Raw genomic sequence first — 26,997 nt, 5'->3', positions numbered from 1 at the left:
TTATGTACGAAATAGGCTCACACAGATCTGTTGAGCTAGACTCATGTCACGCCTGGCAGGATCACGTCTTGTGGACTCATACCTTAACGGCTCAAGTCTAGCAAATAACCTCACGGTTTTTTATTTTTATGAAATAGGTCTACTTGGGCACAAATTCCAAGTAGTGCATGGGACTCCAAGCCTATGACAAGGTTGGTGAGCAATTATTGGGTAATAATTGTACTTAATGCTCCAATAACTGCAAAGGACAAGAATTTTCCTTGGAATTTATTGCTCGTACAGATTGTATGACAAGAAAATCTTTATAAGACATGAGTAAGTATCTCCTTTATAAGTCTTCAAGGCAATTTTAATTGGCTAGTACAATATTAGGTTTACCTACCTCTAGACTTAAGTCTCTAGGCTCACATCTGCAAACTCACGCTCCCAGACTCGCATCTCTAGGCCCACGTCTCTAGGTTCACATCTGCAGACTCGTGTCTCTAGACTGGCCCAAACGGCATCATTCCCATGCTGGGATCTAGGCAAGTCTATAATAAAATCCATAGTAATACTTTCCCAAGGTTGCGAGGGAATAGGCAATGGCTGAAGCAAACCTGGAGGTTTTTGCCTATCAAATTTCACCTTTTGGCAAGTAATACATGCACGTACATAAGCCTCAATGTCTTTACGCATGCTTGGCCAAAAGAAATATCTCTGAATCATGAGTGTAGTAGGCATAATACCTCTATGACCAGCATAAGGTGGAGCGTGACATTCGTCCATAACCTTTGGACGCAAATCCTTCACCACACATAGGCAATTATCCTTCATAAGATAACCCTCGTTGATAACATAAGAGACATGTGAATGACCAGCCATCAAATCAGTCCATATATGGCAAAAATCAGCATCCAAATGATACAAATCTCTCATAGCAGATAAGTCCCCATGAGAGGCCACTGAGACTGCAGCTACATAGGGCCTCCAGGATAGTGCATCGGCCACCACAATTTTCTTTCCTGGAGTATGCACAATCTGAAAATGAAACATGGAAAGAAAGTTTGCCATTCTCATCTGCTTCTCTGAAAGCTTTGTTTGAGATAAAAAGTATCTCAAGCTTTGATGATCTGTCTTGACTACAAATTCAGTCCCAAGAAGATAATGTTTCCATATCTTTAAGGCATGAATTACAGCCAAGAGCTCTTTCTCATAGATATCCATATGAAGCTCGGCATCATGCAAACGACGGCTTTCGTATGCAACTACATCCCCTTCTTGATTTAGGACAGCTCCTATGCAATCACCACAAGCATCACATTCAACTATGAATGACTTGTGCAAGTCAGGAACAATCAATACTGGACCACATATAATAGCATGCTTGAGCTGCAAGAAAGCATCCTGTTCCTTTGAAGTCCATTTGAAAGTGATTTCCTTCTTTGTGAGATCATGTAGAGGAGTGGCAATCATAGCAAAATGCCTTATGAAACGCCTGTACTACGAACATAATCCCAGAAAACTACGTACTTGATGTACGTTTTGCAATTCGGGCCAATTCCGAATGGTCTCTATCTTTGCAGGATCCATTGTAACTCCATCCTTGGATACAATGGTCCCAAATAATGAATCTCTGAAAGGAAAAACTCACTTTTCTTGGCATTGATGAAAAGCTTATGCTTCCGCAACTCTTCGAACACTGTGACCAAATGAGTTTTGTGTTCTTGCTCATTCTTGGAGAAAACTAAGATATCATCAAAGAATACTCCTGTGAACTTGCGATGGGATCGGAATATCCTATCCATCATACGATTAAACGTAGCAGCAGCATTGGTGAGACCAAAAGGCATTACCAAAAATTCATATAATCCGAAGGCTGTCCTGAATGCAGTTTTATGGAAATCTTGTGGGACCACTCGTATCTGGTGATAACCACTCTTCAGGTCAAGTCTGCTAAAACAAGTTGAGCCATCAAGCTTATCCAAAATATCATCAATTCGCGGAATTGGGAATCTGTTCTTGATGGTAAGCTTGTTCAAAGCTCTATAGTCCACACACATACGGAATGATCTGTCCTTTTGAACAAGAAGCACAGGAGAGCAGTAAGGTGAGGAACTGGGCTGAACCAAACCTTTCTCTAAAAGCTCGTTTACCTGCTTCATGATCTCTTCTTGTTGTGCGGCACTCACTCGATATGCGGGTTTATTAGGAGGAGAACTACCTGGCACAAGATCTATGCGGTGATCTTCGGACCTTTGGGGAGGTAATTCTCCTGGCAAAGTATCAGCAAAACAGTCGTTAAATGCATGAAGAAAATTCAACCTATCATTAGACATAGCATCCACATTTTGATGATTTGGCACAAGGCTATCACGAACAAAAACCAAGTACGCAGAAAGACTCTTTTTCATTGCTTTATTAATTTGGATGTGTGATACAAGTGGGATGGAATCCCCTTCTTTGCCAGCATCAATAAAATGCATGCGGCCTTTATGCATAAAAGAAATCATATTGGACTTGTAGTCTTTGCGGGGCTCAAGCCTATGGTGCCACGGCTTGCCTAACAATACATCACATCCATTTAGTGGAGCGACTAGGAAATGTTCATTATCAAGGTAGCCCTGGATATGGATGCGTAACTTCCCTATCAATGGGGTAACCTGCACCTCTTTACCAATAAAAGCAGCTTCAGCTTCAATCTGAGGTCCCATGTTCTCAACCTAAATACCCAATGCAGCTGCCGTTTGCATAGAGATGAAGTTATCGGTTGCACAGTCATCAAACATAAATAAGGCGGGCTGATCCTTGATTTGTCCCCAAGCCTTGCATACCATTCGCTCTTTTGCATCATGACTTGTATTTCCTTGCGCATCAGGAACTGCATGTACATTAGCCTTGGTCTGCTTGTCCTCGTGCTTAGGTTTGTGGTCTGGACATTGTCGAAACATGTGGTCTTTGCTACCACAAGAAAAGCATTTTCCATCCTTGACATATTGCTCTCTTTGCTCCGGGGTTAAGCCGAATTTGTTCTTCCTTGGGCCTTGATCTTTAGATGTGGTATTTTCAGCTTTACCACCCTTGTGAGTTTCCCGGAAGTTCTTTTTAGGTGGCTGTCCACCCTTTTGCAGATTTGGGACAGCCTCGTCTTTCCCCTTTGAACCTCCTTGATCCTGTTTAATCTTGAGCACCAATTGCTCCGTAGCAAGAGCAGAAGCTGTGGGCTGTTGCAAAGTATGTTTCGGGTGCAATTCAATGCCCAAACGATATGCTGGTTGTAGTCCAGAGCGAAACTTCCTCTTTCTTTCATCCTCAGTGATTTGCATAAAGGGAGTTACTTCCAGCAATACTTTCCAGAACTTGTTAACATACTGTTGCACCCTTTCATTATCTCTTTGCTCCAGCCTGTCCCACTTTTGAGTGAGAGTTTGCTCCGCATTTGGTGGCAAAAACTGAGCATAGAATCTATCCTTAAATTCCTTCCAGGTGCAAATAGGATCCTTGGTGATCTTTTCAGTGATCCACCAATGAGCAGCGGTCCCTTTCAAAAACATGCTAGCATGGCGTACCTTTGACTTTTCAGTGAAGTCCTCATCGCTAAAAGCAATGTCGAACTGTCCACAAATGCTAACACTTTAGAAGCATCATGTTCTCCATGAAAAACATCAAACTTAACAGATTTGTCACCTGCTTTAAATTCCTTGAGCTTTCTGGCATGAGGCTCATGGTCTTCTCTTTTTTTTTCCCCCTTATCCAACGGGGCAGCCCTATCTGCATGGGCTCCATGGGCCGTCATAGAAGTTTCATGAGGCACGGTGGCATGTGCTCCACGAACTTGAAACTCAGATGCATGTGACTTTTCTGCATATGGCAATGTCTCTCCATGAGACAACTCAAAAGGCGAAATTCTTCTAGAAGCAAACCTGTCACCCTTACCATGGGATACATGTCTTGCATGCGTGTGACTTTTATGCTCTCCATGCGCACTAGCATACATATATCTGTCAGGCTTTGTGCCTTGGGGAGAAGATGCATGTGGAGAGGTGACTGTCACCTCTTCCTTTTGCATAAAAGACCTCAGCCTTTGAGATGCGGGATCCCCATGCTTCAAGCGAGGTGGATTTTTGAATTTCAGCTCTCCGTCGTCCCCCTCTTTGATGTCACCTTTGCGGAAGAGATAGGCAAGTGCCAACTCCCTTGGTTTCTTGTCCACTTCCCGTGCCATGGACTCGAAAGTTACATCTACCATTGCATCAGCTTTCCTAGCTTCAATGGCACTTTGCACATGGGGTTCTTCATGCAAAAATTTTAACTCTTGCTCTTGTGCCTACAAAAGTTTTCTCATATGTTCCATTTCAGCCCTCATTGCATCAGGATCTTGTTCAAGCATGACTGTCTTTCCTGGAGACAGTTGTTCCTTTGATTCACTATCAATTACCCTTTCAAGGAGCTTGTGCCTTCCTCGCAGAGCGTCAGAACCACGAGAGGCACTAGATGGACCCCTCGAATTTGGCAACTTCCAAAGGGTTGCCTTGGCTGTCCATTGTGTTTAAGTGTGCTAAAAGCGGGGTGTCCACTACACAGGTTTGTTTCCCCACTAGGAAGAGGGAAACAACCGTGCTCTGATACCAATGAAACCGATCCCGTCAAGTGGGAATAGACTCCGTTGGACACCCCCACGCGTAATAGCACAACTTTAAAGCCACAATTTGAAATCGACAACTTAATACAACTTGAAATTTGTAACATACCCATCTTCACTAATAAAGAAATGTATATGTAATTATGAGTTTTTATGGTATAAAAATCAATGATCTTATTATTTGAGTCATTTCTACTTAGAATCTTCAAATTCTGAGCCAAAATTTGGAATCTGCGCACGATTTTACCCTAATATAGGATTTTACAGTATCCAAAACGGACACTAGATCAAGCCTATACGCAAATTTCAGTCATTTTAGTTTAAAAACGGCGACCTTTAAACCTTAATAAATGCACGACCGGGCGTCCGATTGACGAACGGTCTAAACCCCAACGACCAGGAGAACCTCCCGGACCCAAAAAAAAAAATCACCCCCCGGGGCGGTCCAACACGCAAATCGAGACGGGCGTCCCAAATTTGCATATCCCGCCCCAAAATTTGGGCCATACACACTTACTAGGGTGCCCGTACGATGGCCGCCCAAGAACCAAAGGACGGCCGCCCACTGTATGGTCCACACGTACCCCTACGTGGACACCCATGCTGCCCCAGACCAGATAAGGTACATGCGTACCACTCCTTTCCCTGACAACTGGCACCGTACCTTTCCCCTAGAAGCATGCAGGCCACTGATCCATAGCCTTTGACGGTACACCGTCCTTTCGTCCTTGCTTTGTGCAGCGCCCGTACCCTCTCCTCTCACCTATATAAACCCCCGGGGTGCTCCAACAGGCAGCACGCAATTCTGTGTAGCGTATGCCCTGTTGTACCGCCGTCCATACCGCCGTCTGTCCCTGCGCAACGTACTTGTTGTCGTACAGCCGCCCCTTGCAGCCGCCTCTCTCACACCCCCTCATTTGCCTCTTTTCAGATAGGCCAATTTTCCTCCATCCCTCTTGCTAGGAGAGGCAGTGTCCTTAACTCTTCTCCCAACCCCCCTCCCCCCCCGTGTGAAGAGACTTACAGCAGCCCCTCACAGCCCTCTCCACGTTTTTAGCCTTAAGGACATCTAACAATCCCCCCCCCATTTGCGTAGACTTTAATAAGGGTTTTTTCCCTTGAGAAAGGATTCGTGCGCCATACTCTTTTGCTCATACGGTGAGCAAACGATCTCTGAATTGAGATCTGACTGAAGCCTTTTGATCGCGGCAGCGAGCTCGACAAGGCGACGCCCAAGATGGCCTCTTCTCGGAGACGTCAAAATATTGCCTCAAGAGGAGCACGCAACAACGAGATTGGGGAAGATGCTCCCAATGCGGCTCCAGCCCTTCCTTTTCAAGCTCCTCAAGGAAATGGTGGCCAGGTTAGCTTGGTTTTTTTTTTTTAAGAAGAGTTTTTCCTTAAAATTAGTGTTAATAAATGTGTATCTTTTCCTTTATAAATAAGGACATAAAATTGTATGAAGTTACGAATTATGTGATGCTGCATTCAGTAAATTGCGTTGAAATTGTTATCTTTACGAATTGTGTAATGCTATATTCAATAAATTGCATTGAAATTGTTATCTTTAAAGAGTGCAAGTTTTTTTTTTTTTTTGGGCTTCAATGCTAACTCCGTTCCGTGCTTGTGAAGCCGAGCGGCGTCGTTAGCAAAGCCCGGGAATAGTCCAAGGTATCCCTCATACCATTGGGAGAATAAGGATCGCCGATTGAGGCGAGAGATTACAATGTTGCCTAGTTCTAAGGGCCCAGGCTAGTGCGGTAAATAAGCCCACCCTAGTACACAGACATCCCTCTGAGGGGCGGGAGGATCGAGCGATGGAGCCTAAGAGGGCGACAGGCCGGCTTGAGTTCTCGCCAGCGGCCGACGATGAGGTGTATGGTCCCGTAGGGTTTTGCCCAGCATATAGAGACTGGAAGGCCAAATTCTAGATCATCGGTGTAGGATTAATTAGAAAACAAATTGATGCGTGAGTAGGGTGGAAAGTGGGAGGATGGAATGCCCCGACGGCACTATCCTATGGACGGGTGGACCCGATTAGTCGGGTAGCTTTCCAACAGATTAAGAGAAAGCCCTACACTAGATAAATAGGTTCTTGGGCAACTCTATTCCAGAAGACTAGTCCAGCAGCGGGCTGTGCCTTGCTTAAGATGAGGAAAAAAGCGTTGCCTCTAGAAATCAAGTCTAGTAGTTGCCCAGTTTATGATCAATTGCCCTATGGGTGATTTGATGTTTAGAAGATCACGCTCCCCCTACGAGATAGAACTAGGTCTTACCTATGAATCGTATCCTTGAATCTCTACATGGTCAAGGTGTCGATGAATAGTAAATTTTCTCCAAGTTAAGACTTAGTGGACTATCTTAAGTGTTTCCCCCATTTTAGAAGGGAGGAACCTTACAATTGGTATCAGAGCCGATCTTAGCTCCTAGGAATTGGCATTTAAGGATTGTTTTGCAATGAATGTTTTACCTAACATAATGCTAATTAGTAAAGACATCCTACTAAAACAAATAAGTTGAATTGATGTTTGAATGCTTGTAGGAAGAGGAAGATGCCTACTCCAAGTTTCTAGTTTTCCAATGCATCTTCGAGACTGCTAGCCACTCCTCGAATTTGGAGTTCCGCGACACCATGGTGCAGATACTAGAGAAGATGTCCCTCCCTCATTTCTCTCGTATTGAAAGAGGATGGGGTAGAGATTTCTGGAGTCGTGGGCCGAGATATTTCTTCATCCGAGCAGATCGAATTGGGAATCTCACCACCGACCTTAAGCGGATTCGTTGGATCGAAAAGTTGAAGATGATCCGTTTATTTTGGTTTGTCAGTACCCCCAGGACCGACACCTCCGTGACTATAGATGGGATTCGCATACCTCAGGATCGCTGGGTGTATGACAAAGTGATGCAGATCTTACCTCCTGATAGAGTAGCTGTGTTGGGATCTACCCCAATCCAGAGTCTACCACCCTTACCATCAGTTTTTAGAGTCTTAGAAACTACAGCGGAACCCCCATATTTCACCTATGTGGACCGCTCTACCCTTGTGTCATAGTCAAGCCTAGGAATTTCCCTTGATAGTAAATAAGACTAAGTGTATTAGTCTCAGATCTTTGTAATAAAACTTGTCCTTGTAAATATTTGAAAATAAAATGATTTCAATGTTTTACTCTCCAAAAATAAGCGTTGTGCAAATATAAATCTTGTAATCTTAAAATTGTTTTAACAATGATGGCCAGGATGACCACCCTCCACTTCCCAATGCGCTTTACACTGATACCCAGGAGAAGAAGCTCCTGCTCAAGCAAATGCAACCTCCCTCTTTTAAAGGAGAAGGTTCAAAGGTTGAGAAGGATGCTGAAGTCTGGATTGAGGCGATGGACGATTATTTCTCTGCTGCCGGTACTGGAGTAACAAATCAGTCTATGCTCGCACGGTTTTGCCTCATCGGAGATGCTAAGCTCTGGTGGAAACAGTGGTGCCGTGACAAGGAAGTCACTGAGCATTCTCAAACATGGGAAGACATCAAGCAGGCAGTGAAGAAAAGATATCTTCTCCCATCCCATGAATCCATAAAGATGAATGAGTTTTTTAGTCTTAGGCAGTGCAGCTTAACTCTTGAGGACTACTATTCCAAATTTATTACCCTTCGGAAGTATGCCCCAGCTATGACTACTTCCTAGCAAGTGGCTCGTTTCTACCAAGGGCTAAATGAACCCTTAGATTCCCGCCTTGAAGCAATGAGACCAAGCACATTACAGGATGCTCTCATACAAGCAAAGCCCCTTGTGAAAGAAATGAAGGCTAACAAACCGAAGAATCAAAAGAGATCTTACCCTGAGGCAAATCTTAAAGATCAACCCTACAAGAAACCCCAACAGAATTTCCCCTACTACAACAGAGGGCAACAAGGCAACTCTTTTGTCCCCCGCTCGTATGCTGCTTCTTCCAGAGAAGGCCCTCTATGTTTTGAGTGCAATGAGCCGGGACACTTTAGAGCCAACTGTCCCAAGATGGCAACATCATTTCCCCAAGGTAGCAGAGGAAATCAAGGCCGTGGAACCCCTATCCACCAAGGTGCAAGAGGCAGTGGCCGTGGCAGAGGCCGCGGAGGAGCAGTTGCTAGGACTGCCTGTGTTATAAGTGAAGAACCAACCTTGGAAACGGCTGAAGAAGAGCGCGCCACCGTCCATGCGACAGTAGAACAACAAGGTCCGAATAAACAATTTGGTATAATCCAAACCCCCGCCACTCATCACGGTAAGCCATTTCAACTTTTGATTGATTGTGGCAGTACCCATTCAATTCCTTTCTCCTAGGTGTTTGCAAAAATTAAACTTGGGTCAAAAAACAGCTAGAAGAATGATTGTAGAGTTAGCTAGTGGGAAAGAAGTAGTATCTCGCCACTCTATAGGAAACCTTGATTTTGAGCTGGGTAATGAGCAAACTCATGGTCACTTTAGAGTCTTGCCATTAGGAATTTATGATGGAATCCTTGGGATGGATTGGTTAATTGCAAACAAAGCAAGCATTCATTGTAACCAGGGGAGTATCACTTTTCAAAATGAGCATGGCCAAGTAATATCTGTTCAGGGGATCACAGGAAAACCTAAATCTAGGGTAGTCAAGGCAAAACATCTTCTCAAGGGAACACATAAGGGCCAGCAAGTTTTCTTAGTCAAGCTCAACAAAATCATTGAACCTAGTATGGAGACAGAACCCTCTTGGCTCCAAGAATTCTCTGACATCTTTCCTGACGAGCTTACAGGGTTACCGCCTCCTCGAGAAGTCGATCATGAAATCGAGGTGATCCCTGGAGCTCAACCCGTCTCAAAAACTCCCTATAAAATGTCCCTTCCTGAAGCCATTGAACTTAAGGAGCAACTTTCCCAACTCATTGAACAAGGATTTGTACGCCCCAGTAGCTCTCCTTGGGGAGCACCTGTTCTTTTCCAAAAAAAGGAGGATGGAACTCTCCGCCTCTGCATAGATTATCGAGAGCTAAATCAAGTCACTGTCAAGAATAAGTATCCTATCCCTCGCATCGACGAACTTCTTGGCAGGTTTCATGGGGCCAAAGTCTTCTCAAAGATAGATCTGAGGTCTGGTTACTATCAGATCAAAGTCAAGGAAGCCGATATACCCAAGACAGCCTTCAATATCCGTTATGGCCACTATGAGTTTACTGTAATGTCATTCGGGTTAACCAATGCTCCTGCAACCTTCAACCGCCTGATGCAAGATATCTTCCGTCCTTACTTGGATGAATTTGTGCTTGTTTTCTTTGATGACATCTTAATCTACTCCAAATCAATAGAAGAGCACGAGGAGCATGTGCGTAGAGTTCTGCAATTGTTGTGCAGACACAAACTCTATGCCAAGAAGAGCAAATGTATCTTCTTTACTCATCAAATTGAGTATCTTGGATTCATCGTCTCCAAGGATGGCATTTCAGTAAACCCCGCCAAGGTCAAGGATATTCTAGAATGGCCACCCCCTAAATCAGTTCGTGAAGTTCGTGGGTTTTTGGGAATCACGGGATGGTATAGGATTTTTATCAAAGATTATGCCTTGGTAGCTGCACCTTTGACGGATCTTCTTAAGAAGGATTGCAAAATAGTGTGGCTGCCAATCCACAAAACAGTTTTGATCAGCTCAAGGTCATTATTACTTCTGTCCCAGTCCTGAAACTTCCTGATTTCGCCAAGGAATTTGAAGTGGTAACTGATGCTAGTAGTCTAGCACTTGGTGGTGTCTTAGGCCAAGAAGGAAGACCAGTTGCTTATACTTCCTGCAAGCTGAAGCAATATGAAGCAAATTATGCCACCCATGATTTGGAGCTCTTAGCAGTTGTTCATTGCCTCAAATTATAGAGACATTATCTCTTGGGGGGCAAATTCCAACTTGTAACTGACCACAAAAGTCTAAAGTGGATCTTCACCCAGCCTAACCTCAACATGCGGCAAAGGAGATGGATTGAAATTCTACAAGAATATGACTTCGACATCAAATTCCGTCCTGGGAAAGATAATGTGGTAGCAAATGCACTTAGCCGCAAATCTTTCTTGAGTGCAATTTCAATGCCAAATAATCCCATACTGGTCAAGGTGGAAGAAGTCTCATCTCATGATCCAGATTATCAGAGAATGATGAAGTTAGTAGAAGAAGGGGGAAATTCAAAGAAAGAGAAGAATCAAATCAAGGGATACTCCACTCATGAAGGAAGCCTCTACTTCAATCACAGGCTATGTATCCCTAAGGATCCTGCTTTAAAGAAACTAATCCTCCATGAAGCTCATGATAGTCCTGCTGCAGGGGACACCCAGGCTATGCAAAAACATTAAATGCCGTAAGAAGGAGCTTTCATTGGGCAGGATTGAAAAATGATGTCCTTCGGTACTTGAAGCAATGTCTCTCATGCCAAAGGATCAAAGCTGAAAGAGTCAAGATACCTGGAAAACTTCAACCCTTGGATATTCCCCAAATGAAGTGGGAGTGTATTAGTATGGATTTTGTCACAAGTCTCCCCACTGTTCAAGGAGGATATGACTCCATTCTAGTAGTAGTGGACTTACTTACCAAAGTAGCTCACCTTATACCTGTGAAGAAGACCTTCAAAGCTTCTGATGTTGCTCGAGTATTCATCAAGGAAATCCTCAAACTTCATGGCCTCCCAAAAAGGATAGTAAGTGACCGAGATTCTGACTTCACTTCAAAGTTCTAGCAGTCCTTATTTCAAGCCCTGGGAACTCAACTTTGCTTTAGCACAGCTTATCATCCAGAGACCGATGGCCAGACTGAGAGAGTCAATCAAGTAATTGAAGACATTCTCAGAGCATACTGTGGACGGGAACCAAGAGGGTGGATTCAATACCTTCCTCTGGTAGAATTTGCCTACAATGCGTCTTATCATCAAAGCATAGGAATGTCACCATTCAAAGCACTCTATGGGCAAGAATGCTTGTCTCCTCTAAATTTCTCTGATCCAACCATAAGAGTTGAGGCATCCACGAAAATGCTCGAAGAAATGGAGGAACAAATCAAGGCAATCCAAAAGGATATTAAAGCTGCCCAAGATCGACAAAAGCATTATGCTGACAACAAGAGGTCTGAAAGGATCTTCAAGGAAGGAGACAGAGTTCTTCTACGAGTGCAACCCAAACGAAGTTCTCTATCACTTGGGAAATATAAGAAGCTCAGCCCTAGGTATTGTGGTCCCTATACAGTTATAAGTGTCTAGGTAAAAGTGCCTATAAACTCCAACTCCCAGCCCATATCAAAGTCCATAATGTATTTCATGTAAGTTTGTTAAAACCATATGTACCCAGTCTCGATCATATTCTTAATGATGAACAAGTTGTAATCCCTACTCAAGGAGTCCTTGAATTACAGCCCAGTAGCATCATAGATTCTAGGGAAAGGCAACTCTGAAATAGAACTCTCGTAGAACATCTAGTACAGTGGAAGGATTACCCTGAAGAGGATGCAACTTGGGAAGATGAAGCTACACTCTTAAAGGATTATCCCGAATTCATGACGAGATGAGGACATCTCGATTTCTTTAAGGGGGGGAGGATGTAACATACCCATCTTCAATGTATATGTAATTATGAGTTTTTATGGTATAAAAATCAATGATTTTATTATTTGAGTCATTTCTACTTAGAATCTTCAAATTCTGAGCCCAAATTTGAAATCTGCGCGCGATTTTACCCTAATATAGGATTTTACGGCATCCAAAACGGACACCGGATCAAGCCTATACGCAAATTTCAATCATTTTAGTTAAAAAAACGGCGACCTTTAAACCTTAATAAATGCACGACCGGGCGTCCGATTGACGAACGGTCTGAACCCCAACGACCAGGCGAACCAAAAAAAAAACACGTCCCCCGAGACGGTCCGGCACGCAAATCGAGACGGACGTCCCAAATTTGGGTACCCTGCCCCAAAATTTGGGCCGTACACACTCACTAGGGTGCTCGTACGATGGCCGCCCAAGAACCAAAGGACGGCCGCCCACTGTATGGTCCACACGTACCCCTACGTGGACACCCATGCTGCCCCAGACCAGATAAGGTACATACGTACCACTCCTTTCCCTGACAACTGGCACCGTACCTTTCTCCTAGAAGCATGCACGCCACTGATCCATAGCCTTTGACAGTACACCGTCCTTTCATCCTTGCTTTGCGCAGCGCCCGTACCCTCTCCCCTCACCTATATAAACCCCCGGGGTGCTCCAACAGGCAGCACGCAGTTCTGTGTAGCGTATGCCCTGTTGTATCGCCGTCCATACCGCCGTCTGTCCCTGCGCAACGTACTTGCTGTCGTACAGCCGCCCCTTGCAGCCGCCTCTCTCACACCCCCTCATTTGCCTCTTTTCAGATAGGCCAATTTTCCTCCATCCCTCTTGCTAGGAGAGGCAGTGTTCTTAACTCTTCTCCCCCCCCCGTGTGAAGAGACTTACAGCAGCCCCTCACAGCCCTCTCCACGTTTTTAGCCTTAAGGACATCTAACAATCCCCCCTCCCATTTGCGTAGACTTTAATAAGGATTTTTTTCCTTAAGAAAGGGTTCATGCGCCATACTCTTTTGCTCATACGGTGAGCAAACGATCTCCGAATTGAGATCCGACTGAAGCGTTTTGATCGCGGCAGCGAGCTCTACAAGGCGACGCCCAAGATGGCCTCTTCTCGGAGACGTCAAAATATTGCCTCAAGAGGAGCACGCAACAACGAGATTGGGGAAGATGCTCCCAATGCGGCTCCAGCCCTCCCTTTTCAAGCTCCTCAAGGAAATGGTGGCCAGGTTAGCTTGGTTTTTTTTTTAAGAAGAGTTTTTCCTTAAAATTAGTGTTAATAAATGTGTATCTTTTCCTTTATAAATAAGGACATAAAATTGTATGAAGTTACGAATTTTTTTTATTTTTATTTTTTTCCGAGAAAAGATCCTTTCATTAGTTATATAAAAACGCCCGAAGGGCTACAAAAGATCTCTCGTGCTCCTAAGAGAGATAGAGCAGCGAATACATCATGGCAGCCCGGGAGACTCTCCCTAGGTGCTGCAAAATACAAGCATCAGTACAAAGAACTGAGCGGCTAAATCATACAATAGGAGGGGGGAAGAGCCAAACAGGTGGCCTGTAGTGCCAACGGGGGGATCCCGTGTGTAAGGTGTAGCAAGGGCCACAGCGCCAAGTGGTGTGAAAGGCCTGGCGCCGTAAGATCGCCTCATCCGAGTCTCCCCGGATGCGGTCGTACTGTCCTCGCAGGGTGTATATCAACTCCTGCCAAATCCCCCGTACAGTCTCTGCTGGTGGCTCCAATCTCCCCTCAAAGGCCATAAAGCACCGGGCCCTCCAGGTGAACCAGATGGTGAGGCTGCTGAGGAGCTCCCATCGTAAATCCCTCTCCTGTGTCCAGCTGGCGGACGAGAAATCCGGTGCCGGAACCAGGCGAGGCTGGCCCCTAATAAATCTGATGGCCTGACTGCCCTGCTCCATCTCATAGCCCATAGCAGGCCCTGACGAAGTCGACCAAGCAGCGGCACCCCACGTAAACATACCCTCTGGAGAGAGGGGGGCCAGAATACGCAGGATCCGCAGCCAAATCTGTTGTGCCTGAGGGCAGTCCCAAAGGCAATGTCTCTGTGTCTCCATAGGGTGGCCGCATCGGACGCAAGCTGCCGGAAGACCGCTGTAAACAAGCCAAGTGCCAACTGCTGAGCCCCTGTGGGCGACCAGCCACTGAAAAGCCGAGATCCTGCGGGCCTGCCGACTAGCCCAGAGCCGAGCCCAGAAATCCTCCAGGAACTCCTGTGAGAGTCCCTGTAGTCGCCAATGCCCCGCTGCCGCTGGAGAAACCGTCCTCCTCGCCGTCAAAATATGCCGCCCCAACCGAACAGTATACTGGAAAAAGGTGATCTCTGTGGCCTCAAGGGATGCATAAGGATCATGCCACTCGTACTCCCCAGGGTCCCACTGTAGCCGGGCCAAGGGGCGCGCTGCATATGCCCATATGCGCCAATCCGGGAGCACATCAGCAGGGTCGGGGTCAATATGCCACTTCCGAGAAGCGGCGGCCACTACCCGAATCCTCTGAAAGGTGCACTCTGCAACCAAAGGCGACTCCACCTCCACTCTCTGGAGTCTGCCCTCATCCTGAATCTCATAGTAGAGGCATCTGCCATCCTCAGTGCTAGCTCTGACAGCAATCAGGATCTCCAACTGTGTAAAGGCTCCCATCCACCGTGGGGCCACTGGCTCGAGAGGCGTGAACCACTCCTCTATGAGTGCCTCCTGTATATCATCCCTCATAATCAAGCCCCCTCTGAAGTGACTCAGCCTCTCCACCTGGATCTCCTCTGGTAGACTGCAGAAAGCCTGCCAGTCTCCAAAACTACGAGCTGGGCCTGCCGCTAAAGGTCCCCAGGCTAGACGAGGCCGAGAACCCAGCATATGACCCTGCTCCGTGCGAACCGCTGGGCTCCAGATGAGCGGCTGTCTGGCCCGCTCCTCAACACAAGAAGGAGGCCGCTGAGAGAGCCCCGGTCTCAGCAGCTCCCAAGCTCTCAGGATACTCAAAGCAAATCTGTCCTCCCATCCTCTACTGAGGCCTGTCCTCCTCATCTCTATGAAGATCCAGCGAATCTCTGGTGCCCAAGTACCCCCTGCTGGGGGCGCCCGAGCCTGCAGTCGCTGCAAGAGGAGCTCTTTCCAAGGCTCAGCGCCTGGAAGCAACCCCCGAACAATAAGCTTCCCCAATAAGGCTCTACTCTGATCGACTGGATCTATAATGCCCAAACCGCCCTGAGCCAGCGGAAGTGTAATAACTGCCCATGCAACCTTTGCCCGAGCTGGCTGACCGTCCCTCCCGGACCACAGAAAGTTCCTGATCAGCCTCTGTACCTGGCTGATGCAAGAGCTCGAGAAAATCCAGCACGATGTAATGTACATGGTCGCTAATAACACCTGATTTGCCACCACCACCCTCCCAACCAAGGATAGTCGAGCTGTACTCCAATACAATAGCTTCTTCCGAATGCTCAGAAGAAGCGGGGCAATCTGCTGCTCAGGTGACAAATCTAGGCCAATCTGGCATCCCAAATACCGCACTGCTGTGCCTGGAGGAATCCATCTAAAACCGGGGTCCGGACTCCATGCCGAAGTGGGAGCGCTACTGATCCAAAAGGCCACTGTCTTGCGCCAATTGATCAGTGCTCCCGAAGCTGCACTAAAAACCTGGAGCGACTGCTCAGCCCGAATAAGATTGGCCTCATGGCCATGCAAAAATAAGCCCGTGTCGTCTGCAAACTCAGCATCAAGCAGGTCCTCCCCCCGAACTGGGAGCTGCAGTCCTCGCAAACCAACCTCTTCTGCCGTCAAATACATACTCATAGCCTCCGCAAAGACGAGAAAAAGGAAAGGGGCGAGAGGACACCCCCGACGGACTGATCTGGTCAGCTCAAAACTCGGCCCCCGTCCTCCTGCAATCAGCACCTGGCTGCGAGCTGTGGAATACAGAGCTGCCACCCCTCTGATCCATCCTGGCTCAAAGCCCAGGCGAAGCATAGTGCCCTCTAAGAAACCCCAATCAACTCTATCGTATGCCTTCTCAAAATCGAGAAGCATCACGACCAAGTCCTCGCCAAGAAATCTAGCTCGGGCCGTCGCCTCCCAGAAAGTAAAGATGTTGTCAAGGATACTGCGCTCCTTGACAAATCCTGTCTGAGTAGCATGAATCAACTCCCCCAAGAAGGGCTGGATCCTCAAACTCAAGGCCTTTGCTAAGACCTTGTAGACAGTAATGAGGATCGTAATAGGCCTCCAATGCCGAATGTCATCTGATACTCCCTCCCCCTAAGGGATAAGATAGATCAAGCCCTCTGAAAAGCTCTGCGGCATCACCCCAGTGTCCAAAACATGCTGAAAGCCCCTACGGAGGCCTGGCCCCAAAAGGTCCCAATAGCGCATAAAAAAGGCCGGCGTCAGTCCGTCCTCCCCTGGGCAACTATGTCACGGCAGGACCCTCAAGGCCTCGCCAAGCTCAATCTCTGACGGAGGCGCACCTAGAGCTGTACGCATATGGTTTGTGACCCTCCTCTGCACATGGGCCCACACAGTCTGTCTGCAAACATCTCGATCCTCAGCGGCTGGCTCCGCTGAAAGCAGGTCACTATAAAATGCAGTAGCAATGGCTCTGATCTCCCCAAGCTCAGTAGCTACCGATCCATCCGGTCTACCTAGCTGGCGGACTCCTGCTCGCGCATGACGGGGTCCAGTGATCTCAAAAAACTCTCCAGTCACTCTATCACCAAGCTGCGTCCACTGAGAGGCCTGATGACGATAGTAAAACTCATGTCTCTGCTCCTCTACCTCTCTAACCTCCTGGCGTGCCTGGCTCAGCTGGGACGCCATTCACTCACATGCAGGCTGCTGCTCCTGAAGGCGCTGTAGCGAAGCAAGGCTGCGTCTCAGCCGTTGCTCCCGCTCGCGAATCTCTCCCAGTCGTGTCAAAGCTGCAGCGTGTAGAAAAGAGCTAAGATCAATGAGTCCCTGGGCACACTGGCCCGCTGCATCCTGGTCAGAGCACTGACTATCATGCCAGATCCTCTCAATGTCCTCAGCGAGACTGGGATCTGTAAGTACCCTCTCTGGGATCCTCAACTGCAAGCTGGGCTCCCGTGTCCCCTCCTCCAATGTCAATATAACTGGCGCATGATCTAAAAATGAGGTGCCAGCGAGAATGCCGACGGAGCCCCCTCGCTCCCCTAACCAGTCGCCCACATAAAAGCGATCAATCCGTGATAGATTAGTCCCTCCCTGCCGGCGATCCGACCGAGAGAAACTAAGACTGTCCTGAGACCGGGAAAAAGCCCCATGCTGCCATGCATCAGTGATCCTCAATGACATGCAAAACCGGTCCCAAGCTGCAAGCTCCGTGCCGTGCACTGTAGCATGACTGCCTCCCACCCTATCTGCCGGGTCCTCAAGCATGTTGAAGTCTCCCCCAACACACCAATGTGCGGCCTCTGGCAATGCATCTGTAACCTGAGTCCAGAACTCTGCTCTGGCACTAGCATGATTGGGCACATAGATGTTGAGCACACCCAATAGCTCATCATGCATCCTCAGAATGATATACTGTGCTCTACCAGGCACAATGATCCCTCGATCCACAATGGCCTGCCGCCATACATCTGCAATAACCATGCATACTCCTCCCTGTCCACCCAAAGGACCAAACCCTGCAGACCAAAAAGTGTCCCATCTACCAGGCATCACCGAACCATATCTCCGGATCCTGCTCTCACCCAAGTGGTGCTCCTGCATCATCAAAATATCCATGCTGCCACCAACCAAGCATCTCTCAAGCTCCTGCCTCAAGCAACCTCGAAAGCGTATAAAGTGTGCTCCGCCAAGGCCCTGTACATTCCATGAGATGATCCTCATGGATGCCCTGCTGAGGTGGATGCTGTCTCAGCCGTTCGACGGGCCTTCGCAAGCGGCTTGGATGGAGAGTAGTCCCCATCCAAACGGCTGCGAATCTGCCCACCCGGTGTACTGCAAGAATCCCGGATCAGGCGCCAGTGGCTGTGGCCAATGGCGACTGCCTCCTGCTCTGACAGAGCAACCTCGTGTATACTCACATATCCAAGGTCGCGTGCCAAGTCTGCCACTATGCGCACGACCAAATGCCGAATCCCTGAGGTATCCACACTCCCGAGATCCAAGAAAAAATGAGCCAACTCCCAAAGTCGGCCTATCACATCTGTCACCTCCAGATCGCTCATGTGATGAGAAAACTCAACTGCCTGAGTCTTCAAAGTGCTGAGAGCGAGCTCTAGAGTCCACTCCCGGTCACAAGGTCCACATAGAGGGAACGAGAAGGCCACCGCTGAGTCTAGTGCCTCCTCCCCGCGGGCCGGAGGTATCACTACATGAACTCGGATGGGTGCTGGCTCATGGGGGCCCTCTGCTCCAAAAAGCCGTGTGAAGGTATAATCAAAAGCCTCCGAGCGCTGTCTAATGCCAAGGCGACTCAGCCGACTGCGGATAGATGAAATCCGTGAGGCCCTAATCGGCATAGGTCTCCTCTGTGATGCTCGAGCGAGGTCAGTGCTCAGCGCTCTCCGGACTGCAGGTGAGCACCAGGGAACTGCCAGGGCCTCCCGGGAAGGTGAGGCGGGCGGAGGGGGAGGAGGGGGAGGCGAGGGAGGTGGAGAGGGAGCCGTTGCCGAAACCGGAGCGGAGACGGGAGGAGGCGAAGGTGGAAGCGAGGCGGTGGGAGGGGACGGGGGTGGGGGGGGTGAAGGAGGGGGTGCTGGCATCTCCTGGTCCTCAGTCGCTGCAGGGGTCTCCTCCTGAAGGGGAGCAAAGCTGTTCCTCACGGGAACCCAGTGAGGCTGAGACTGTGGCTACTGCTGCAGCGGTCTCTGGGCGTGCTGCTGTGGCTGTCTCCCTCGGCGGTGCCCCTGTCCAGGCTGCCACTCCGAGGTCTCTGTAGCCTAAGCAGGTGTCCCTGAGGCAGCCTGCCGAGCCGAATTTGTGGGCGGGCCATCAGTAGCCTGCTGCTGTGGTGAGGGTCGAGGTCTCCTGCGAGGGCAGGCCTTGGCCAGATGACCGACCTGCCTGCAAATGAAGCACTGGTTCGGGAGCCCCGAGAACTCCACTCTCTGATCTATCCACCCCCCCCCTATCCTAGGTAGCTGAATGACCTTAGGAAGGGAGGAGATGTCAGACACCAACACTCTGACCGAAGGTAGCCCAGCTGCTCTGGCCACCACTGAAGCTGCTGAGGGGCCCGTCTCTAGTACCGAGCCCACCAATGCTCCGAGCCTGGAGAGGAGCGGAAGATACTCCCGGCGGAGACCAGGGAAACAAACTGTAATATGGAAGAGGCGCTCTCCCTGCTCCGCCGCTGCTGGGTCAAATCCATGCTGCCAAGGTCTGAAGAAAGCCCGAGCACCCCTGATGTCTAGAGGACTCATGGCAAGGACCTTGGCAACGCTCTGGGCGGCCTCGAACTCGATCTGATAATGGCCCCGGCCCAGGAGCTGTACATCCAGGATCTTGCCCACATCTGCAAGAAGGCGAGCCTGAAGAAGATCCCTGATCTCCCCTCTGCTGGGGCGAGTGCCGACTATACGGCAGATGGTGGAATGAGCCTGGAGGCGTTCCACCTCTGCGGTGAGGCTCGCTTCCTCTTCCGGCGAAAGAGAAAGCCTGATGGGAATGTCCTCGGCGGGGGCGGGCGAGGGGGCTGCGGATGAGTCCCTCTGAGGCGAGGCGGGAGAAGTCTCCATCAGAGTCTGAAGCTCAGGCGAAGGCGAGGCGAAAGCGGAAATCCTGCAAGAAACGGGCTGCACACAAAGAGGCGGAAGACCGGATGAAAATGAAGAAAAACAAAACCCCCTGGGGGTGAAAAACAGCACGAAAGAGGAGGGAGGGGGCGAAAAACGAAGGAGAAGCCCTGGGGGGGCGGCAACAACACGAAAGGGAGGGAGGGCGGGGCGCTGCTGAAGGGAGGCGGGCGCGAACAGGCGAAGAGGGGGGGGGCGAACAGGCGAAAAAGGGTGGGGGGGCGAACAGGCGAAGAGGGGGGGGGACGAACAGACGAAGAGGCTAGGAGGGGGGGGACGAGATGGCGAGGAGGGGGGAGGCGCAGCAACGAGGAAGGAGGGGGCGCAACGGCGAGAAGAAGGGGGGGGGCACAGAAGCGATGGCAGGCGGGGGGTGGAAGGGAAGGGACGCGAGGGAGGGAAGGCGATGGGCGCGCAGTGCAGGGTGGAGGTGGGAGCTTCAGCGAGCTACGAAAGAGCTCCACCAGATAGTGAGTGACGTATGAAGTTACGAATTATGTGATGCTGCATTCAGTAAATTGCGTTGAAATTGTTATCTTTACGAATTGTGTAATGCTATATTCAATAAATTGCATTGAAATTGTTATCTTTAAAGAGTGCAAGCTTTTTTTTTTGGCTTCAACGCTAACTCCGTTCCGTGCTTGTGTAGCCGGGCGACGTCGTTAGCAAAGCCCGGGAATAGGCCAAGGTATCCCTCATACCATTGGGAGAATAAGGATCGCCGATTGAGGCGAGAGATTATGATGCTGCCTAGTTCTGAGGGCCCAGGCTAGTGCAGTAAATAAGCCGCCAGCGGCCGACGATGAGGTGTATGGTCCCGTAGGGTTTTGCCCAGCATGTAGAGACTGGAAGGCCGAATTCTAGATCATCGGTAGAATAAAAAGAATAAGAGGACCAGTTTGGCTTGTATGGAATTGATTCATATATAAACTTTTTATATAAATATATCTTGTCTTTGGCATGATTGCATTGTGTAAAAAGGCTGTTTTAACCATAGTCACATGGGAACGTCGTTCCACTGGTGTGGAACGGGGGAACGTGGAGGAAGCCACCTTGGGAATGGTGGAACGTGGAGCAACATTGTTTTTATTTTTTTTTCCCCTGATTCGCGAAACGGCAACCTTAACGTTTTTTTTTCCACGTTGTGGCAGCCGGCAGAGTATCCTTTTTTTTTTTTGAATAAAACGGGTTACGGGTGCCCAACGTTTTGGGCACCCTTTAAAAAAGGCCCAAATTTTGGGCCTTTTTTAAAGGGTGCCCAAAACGTTGGGCACCCGTTGTATTAAAAAAAAAACGGATACCTGCTTTGAGCGCCGCCGCCGACCCCTTAAAAAAAAACAAAACAAAAAACGAATAGATTATGCAACGTTAAAAAAAAACGTTGAAAGACGGCCTGCAGGCTGCCCTGCAACGTTCAAAAAAAAAACGTCAATATCAACGTTAAAAAAAAACGTACCTCTCTGAGAACTTATAAAATCCTGCAGAGTGCAGCTGCAAGTACAGTGTGCATAGCCAAGTACAATCTCTCTCTCTCATAGCCAAGTACAATCTCTCTCTCTCTCTCTCTCTCATAAGGGAACCAAGACAGCTTTCTCTCTCTCATAGCCAAGTACAATCTCTCTCTCAAAGCCAAGTACAATCTCTCTCTCTCTCTCTCTCTCTCTCTCTCTCTCTCTCTCTCTCATATAATGCCTCCTAAGGGAACCAAGAGAGCCAAGAAGAACGAAGCATGGTCATGGTGGGATGAGGTTCTTGAGGCCAATCCAGGCGGAGGAGCTAGGAAGTGGAAATGTCGCTATTGTGGCAGCACCAAACATGGGGGAGTCAACCGAGTTCGAGGTCACCTAATCCATGAGCCGGGACAAGAAATCCAACCATGCTTGTCAATCTCAGCTGAGAAAAAGAGAGAGCTAGAAGCTAGGCATAATGAAGTGATTTTTCGTGCTCCTCCTCCAAGAGCTATGGCTGCGAACCCATCATTCTTTACAACTCCTGCAACTTCTCCACATCCGTAGGCTCTTCTTCCGTGCATCAACCGCCACCCCCCAAAGGCACGCAAAGAACTCTTGCGGGTTCTTGGAATCCACGCAAACGAGAAGCCGTGGATGCAGCTATTGCAAGGTTCTTCTACCATGACCACATCGCTTTCAATGTGGCAAGGTCCCCTTATTTTCGGGAAATGGTTCGTCTCATTGCTGAATTTGGACCAACCTACACTCCCCCTTCTTCGGAGAGCCTTCGAACCACGCTTTTGGCAAAGGAAAAGGAAGCTGTTGAGCAAGCCATGCAAAACGTCAAGGAAGGGTGGCAACGCAACGGTGTCTCCATCATTAGTGATGGATGGAGTGATAGCCAATCTCGCTCCATCCATGGCATCATCGCATACTCTCGAGGGAACACATTTTTTGTGTCTTCCCATGATGCCTCTCCAACGGGCAAGTATGCGGACGTCATCGTGGAGGAATGGGCAGAGGCAATTGAGCAAGTGGGTCCTCAAGATGTGATCCAGGTCATTGGTGATGGGGAGGCCTCAAATCGAGCTGCAGGCAACCTTCTTTTGGCAAGGTATCCACACATCACATTCACTCCATGCATTGCACATGGCTTGAATAATCTTCTGAAAGACATTGATGGTCTTTCATGGGTAGCACCATGCATAGCAAAGGGAAAAGACATAGTTTCATTCATCACTCGGCACACATTTAGCCTCTCCGAGTTTAGGAAAAGATCCCCAAACTTGGATCTTAAAAAATATTCGGAAACTCGTTTTGCATATAATTTTATTATGCTAGAGAGGCTAGTTGCACTCCATAACATTCTCAAGCAGCTTGTAGTGAGTGATGAGTGGAGCACGTGGCCCACTGCCCGTAGCACACAAGGAACAACTTGTTACACCCACATCATGGATGCTCCTTTGTGGGTGAAGATTGAGCATGTTGTCAACATTACGAAGCCCATTATCTACATGCTGCGTATGGTGGATGGGAAAAAACCTTGCATTGGCAAAGTTTATGAGGACATGGACAAGATGGTGGAGCGTATCCTTTCTTTGGAGCCCGACACAACAAAGAAGGCAGAACTTCAAAGTTTGTGTCAAGCAAGGTGGGACCGATATCACTCACCAATGCATGCAACTGCATTTGTGATTGATCCAGAGTTTCAAGGCAAAGGCCAGGAATCGGATGAAGAAGTCACAAATGGCTGGGACAAAATCCTTGCCAGATTGGTGCCTGATGCTACGATGAGAAGCAAGATTAGAATTGATTTGGGAAAGTACAGAGCAAAGACAGGTAATTTTGGTTCAGCAGATGCCCAGCAAGATAGGACACTTATGGGAGGTGCTCTTTGGTGGGAGAACTACGGATCGGGTACTCCAAAGCTACAACGGCTTGCAATGCGCATTCTCAGTCAGAATGCAAGTTCTTCTCCAATTGAGCAACTATGGAGTGTTTTTAGCCATGTTGCCTCGAAGAAGAGAAATCAGCTACTCACTACCAGAACAAATGACCTTGTGTATGTGTCAGCCAACTTGCGACTATTAGCCCAGGTTGCTAGTGGTGACTTTGACCATGAGAGCTTCATAGATATGGAGCTACAGTCTGAGTCGGATGATGACGACCCTCCACCTCCACCTCCACCTCCACCTGCATCGATGCATGATGCATCTATGGATGATCTCGCTGACATCTTTGCACCTATTTGATATCACCTAGGACTTTAGGTTTCTTTGTTCTTAGCTATCTAGCTTTCACTATGTGGCTGTACATTGTACAAGCTATTGTACTTCTGGTTTTCTAAATATAAACAAGGTCATTGAGTTTGCTATCAAATTCTTGTCTCTTTTTGTCTACTTTCAATTGTATATTTGTCTCTTTTTGCCTGCTTTTAATTGTATATTTGTCTCTTTTTTGCCTGCTTTTAATTGTATATTTGTCTACTCATGTGTATTGAAATATGATAACGTGTCGTTTCGGATCCCGTTCCGGATTGCAAGGGGTCCCGTTCCCGTTTCGGATTGGCCCCTCGTTCCCATATCCGTTCCCGTTCCCTGGTGACTATGGTTTTAACAACCCTTGTGAGAAAGGGCCTTAATTAAGGAACATGTTTATTTATGTCAAACAGTGTGGTAGGATTAATTAGAAAACAAATTGATGCATGAGTAGGGTGGAAAGTGGGAGAATGGAATGCCCCGACGGCACTATCCTATGGACGGGTGGACCTGATTAGTCGGGTAGCTTTCCAACAGATTAAGAGAAAGCCCTACGCTAGATAAATAGGTTCTTGGGCAACTCTATTCCAAAAGACTAGTCCAGCAGCGGCTGTGCCTTGCTTAAGATGAGGAAAAAAGCGTTGCCTCTAGAAATCAAGTCTAGTGGTTGCCCAGTTTATGATCAATTGCCCTATGGGTGATTTGATGTTTAGAAGATCACGCTCCCCCTACGAGATTGAACTAGGTCTTACCTATGAATCGTATCCTTGAATCTCTACATGGTCAAGGTATCCATGAATAGGAAATTTTCTCCAAGTTAAGACTTAGTGGACTATCTTAAGTGTTTCCCCCATTTTAGAAGGGAGGAACCTTACAAAATTGAAATGAAACGGTCCTGTGCTTTCACTGGACTCCGCGGATTGGTTGGCAATACAGCCTGTAAGGCTGCCTGACTGGAAGCGCACACAGAGCTTCTGTGGTCGCCTGGCTAGAGGAGTATATACAGCAGCCTGCAAGATAGGCAGTGCAGCGCCTGGCTGGAGAAGTACACAACTGCCTGCAGCGCCTGGCTGGAGAAGTACACAGCTGCCTGCAGAATAGGTAGCCTACGCAGCATACACTCGACTGTATGAGCAGTAACGCAGCATACACTCGACTGTATGAGCAGTAACGCAGCAGTTCTTGTAGAGTCGTTGCCTGGTCATACAGATACACAGCAGCCTGGGAAGGAGTAGAAACGCAGCCTCAAGTGAGGCAGCCGCTTGAAGGATGGAGATGGCGTCGCTTGAAAATAAAACGGAGGAGATGATCGCTGGTGTCTTCCACGAAGGGTGATGGCTCTCTTTTTGTAAAGGTTGGAGAGGGAGTTAGAACCATAGTGTTGGCTGGCTCCCCACGATTGCATGTGGGCGGCCAGTTCTAAGGGGGTGTGGGTAGGTGACCATGCACCAAAACTCGTCAGAAGACAGAGTCACTGGCAGGCGTCCCCGCTCAGTAAGTAACACGTCAAACAGGCAAACACAAAAATACAAGTCATGCGAAAACAGTTTCAAACATGCAAAACATGTGTGCATGTGCAAATAGTATCATGGACATATCTCCCGTTCATGGAACAAGTACAAAATATCTATCGGCACAAAAATGGCACGACGTAAAACATAAATCCTGGTCTTCCTATGGAGTGACAATCCCATAGGTAAGACACAGTTCCAGGCACGAGCCTCCCTATGGAGTGACAGTCCCATAGGTAAGACATGGCACGAATACTGGTTCTTCCATGGCGTGACAATCCCATGGGTCGAACACAGTCCAGGTCATACACGGGTGGCACCAGTCTGGCTCCCATCCATACGACACCATCCTGCTAACACACGGGTGGCACCAGTCTGGCTCCCGTCCATGTCAGCAAAATATTGGCCCCGGCCTGGCCTCAAGTGAACGAGACACAAAAACTGGAGATGGACCAAATGGTCAGCCAATTGGTGACATAATAGTGTGTGTGTGTGCGCGCACATGTGACGTACATGCGTGCAAACCAGGGTTTAGCTGAACACTTTTTTGTGACACTACTGGAATGAATGAGTATTGCTCAATGTCATAAATGACTTAGCACAAATGGCTAGTGTTCACACTTGGTCGGCCATAACTTAAAACAGTCACGAGCCACTAATTCTAGCCTTAAGCAAGCATATACACAAAGTGTGTATGACTTTCCTATTTGGCATTGAGCTCACTATAAGGTTATAAGTGTCGTCTTACAAGAATTGGACGTCCATTACATGCGGGCAAGATGGCAAAGCGCCTTACAATAGGTCGGGCAGGTGAAACCATGTCAACCTCTGCGAAATGGAAAACTGTGTGCGCACGCGCGCGTACAAACCAAGGTGTGAGCACTTTGTGACACTAGACTTCTCCCACGCAAATGAAATAAAATTAATAAATGTCACTAAACTGTACTAGCTTATACACTTTAAAGTTATGATTAGTTGTTATCTAGTTAGTCATAACTTGTGCATGTGCATATGCTGGCAGTTGTGCATGTGCAAAACACCATAACACATTAGTAAAGAATCCCCAAAGTGAGATTTAAAGTTGAACCTTGACTCACAATTTCTCCTGGTTTCCTCTTGCTCACTCGCTCCACATCAACATGGCAAACATTTCGCAATGCATGCACGCCAGTATCCTTGAAATTGGAAAAAGTCATTACAATATAGACATGAGCCAATAAAAAGAGATCTAGACACAAGTCAAAAGAATGATGAGATAAGCCAAAAACTGACCATAAAATCATTTGAACTGCTTAGAAAATGTTAATTAAAAGAAAATGCCTATCTTTACGTTGACTTTGTCGAAGCCCAAAATCTCCAAAACTTCAACCATACTACCGTCCATTACTCCACACATAAGGTAATACTTTGAATGTATGAGCATGTATTTGATGACAAAAAATGTAGGCATCGAATACTAACAGTCCGGCTTGAGGCTGCACTTTCAACAGGCTTTCCAACAAATTTGGAAAATGCTTCCTGAAACAAACTCAATAGATCAAACACCAAAATCTCTCTCTCTCTCTCTCTCTCTCTCTCTCTCTCTCTCTCTCTCTCTCTCTCTATATATATATATATATATATATAACTATTTTGTACCCAGGATGATGTACCTCATGGATATGATGTAACCTTTTGGTCTCAAAAGTCATTTTGGCCTTTTGAAGACGTTAATACAACTCTCTCTCTCTCTCTCTCTCTCTCTCTCTCTCTCTCTCTCTCTCTCAGGATGACAGAGGATACCCCATACAGGTACTCCGA

General features: G+C 47.8%; 1 protein-coding gene across 3 annotated transcripts in view; it reads right to left on the bottom strand.

Moving 5' to 3' along the window:
• The window catches only part of LOC147635948 (Pseudouridine synthase family protein), a 112,659-nt gene that overhangs the window by 82,270 nt on the left and 3,392 nt on the right, over window positions 1-26,997 (bottom strand). For all 3 annotated transcript variants that reach the window (XM_086801358.1, XM_086801356.1, XM_086801357.1), the window contains exons 2-3: window positions 26,659-26,715; window positions 26,295-26,372 (exon numbers count right to left, since the gene is read on the bottom strand). In XM_086801358.1, coding sequence (XP_086657484.1) covers window positions 26,295-26,372; window positions 26,659-26,715 — 135 coding nt within the window. The remainder of the gene's footprint in view (window positions 1-26,294; window positions 26,373-26,658; window positions 26,716-26,997) is intronic.

This window comes from Cibotium barometz, chromosome 8 (assembly GCF_041138505.1).
Source record: "Cibotium barometz isolate CiBa-2024 chromosome 8, ASM4113850v1, whole genome shotgun sequence".
Classification (NCBI taxonomy): Eukaryota; Viridiplantae; Streptophyta; class Polypodiopsida; order Cyatheales; family Cibotiaceae; genus Cibotium; species Cibotium barometz.
The sequence above is the reverse complement of the archived record's forward strand: the minus strand, read 5'-3'. Positions and strand labels throughout refer to the sequence as shown.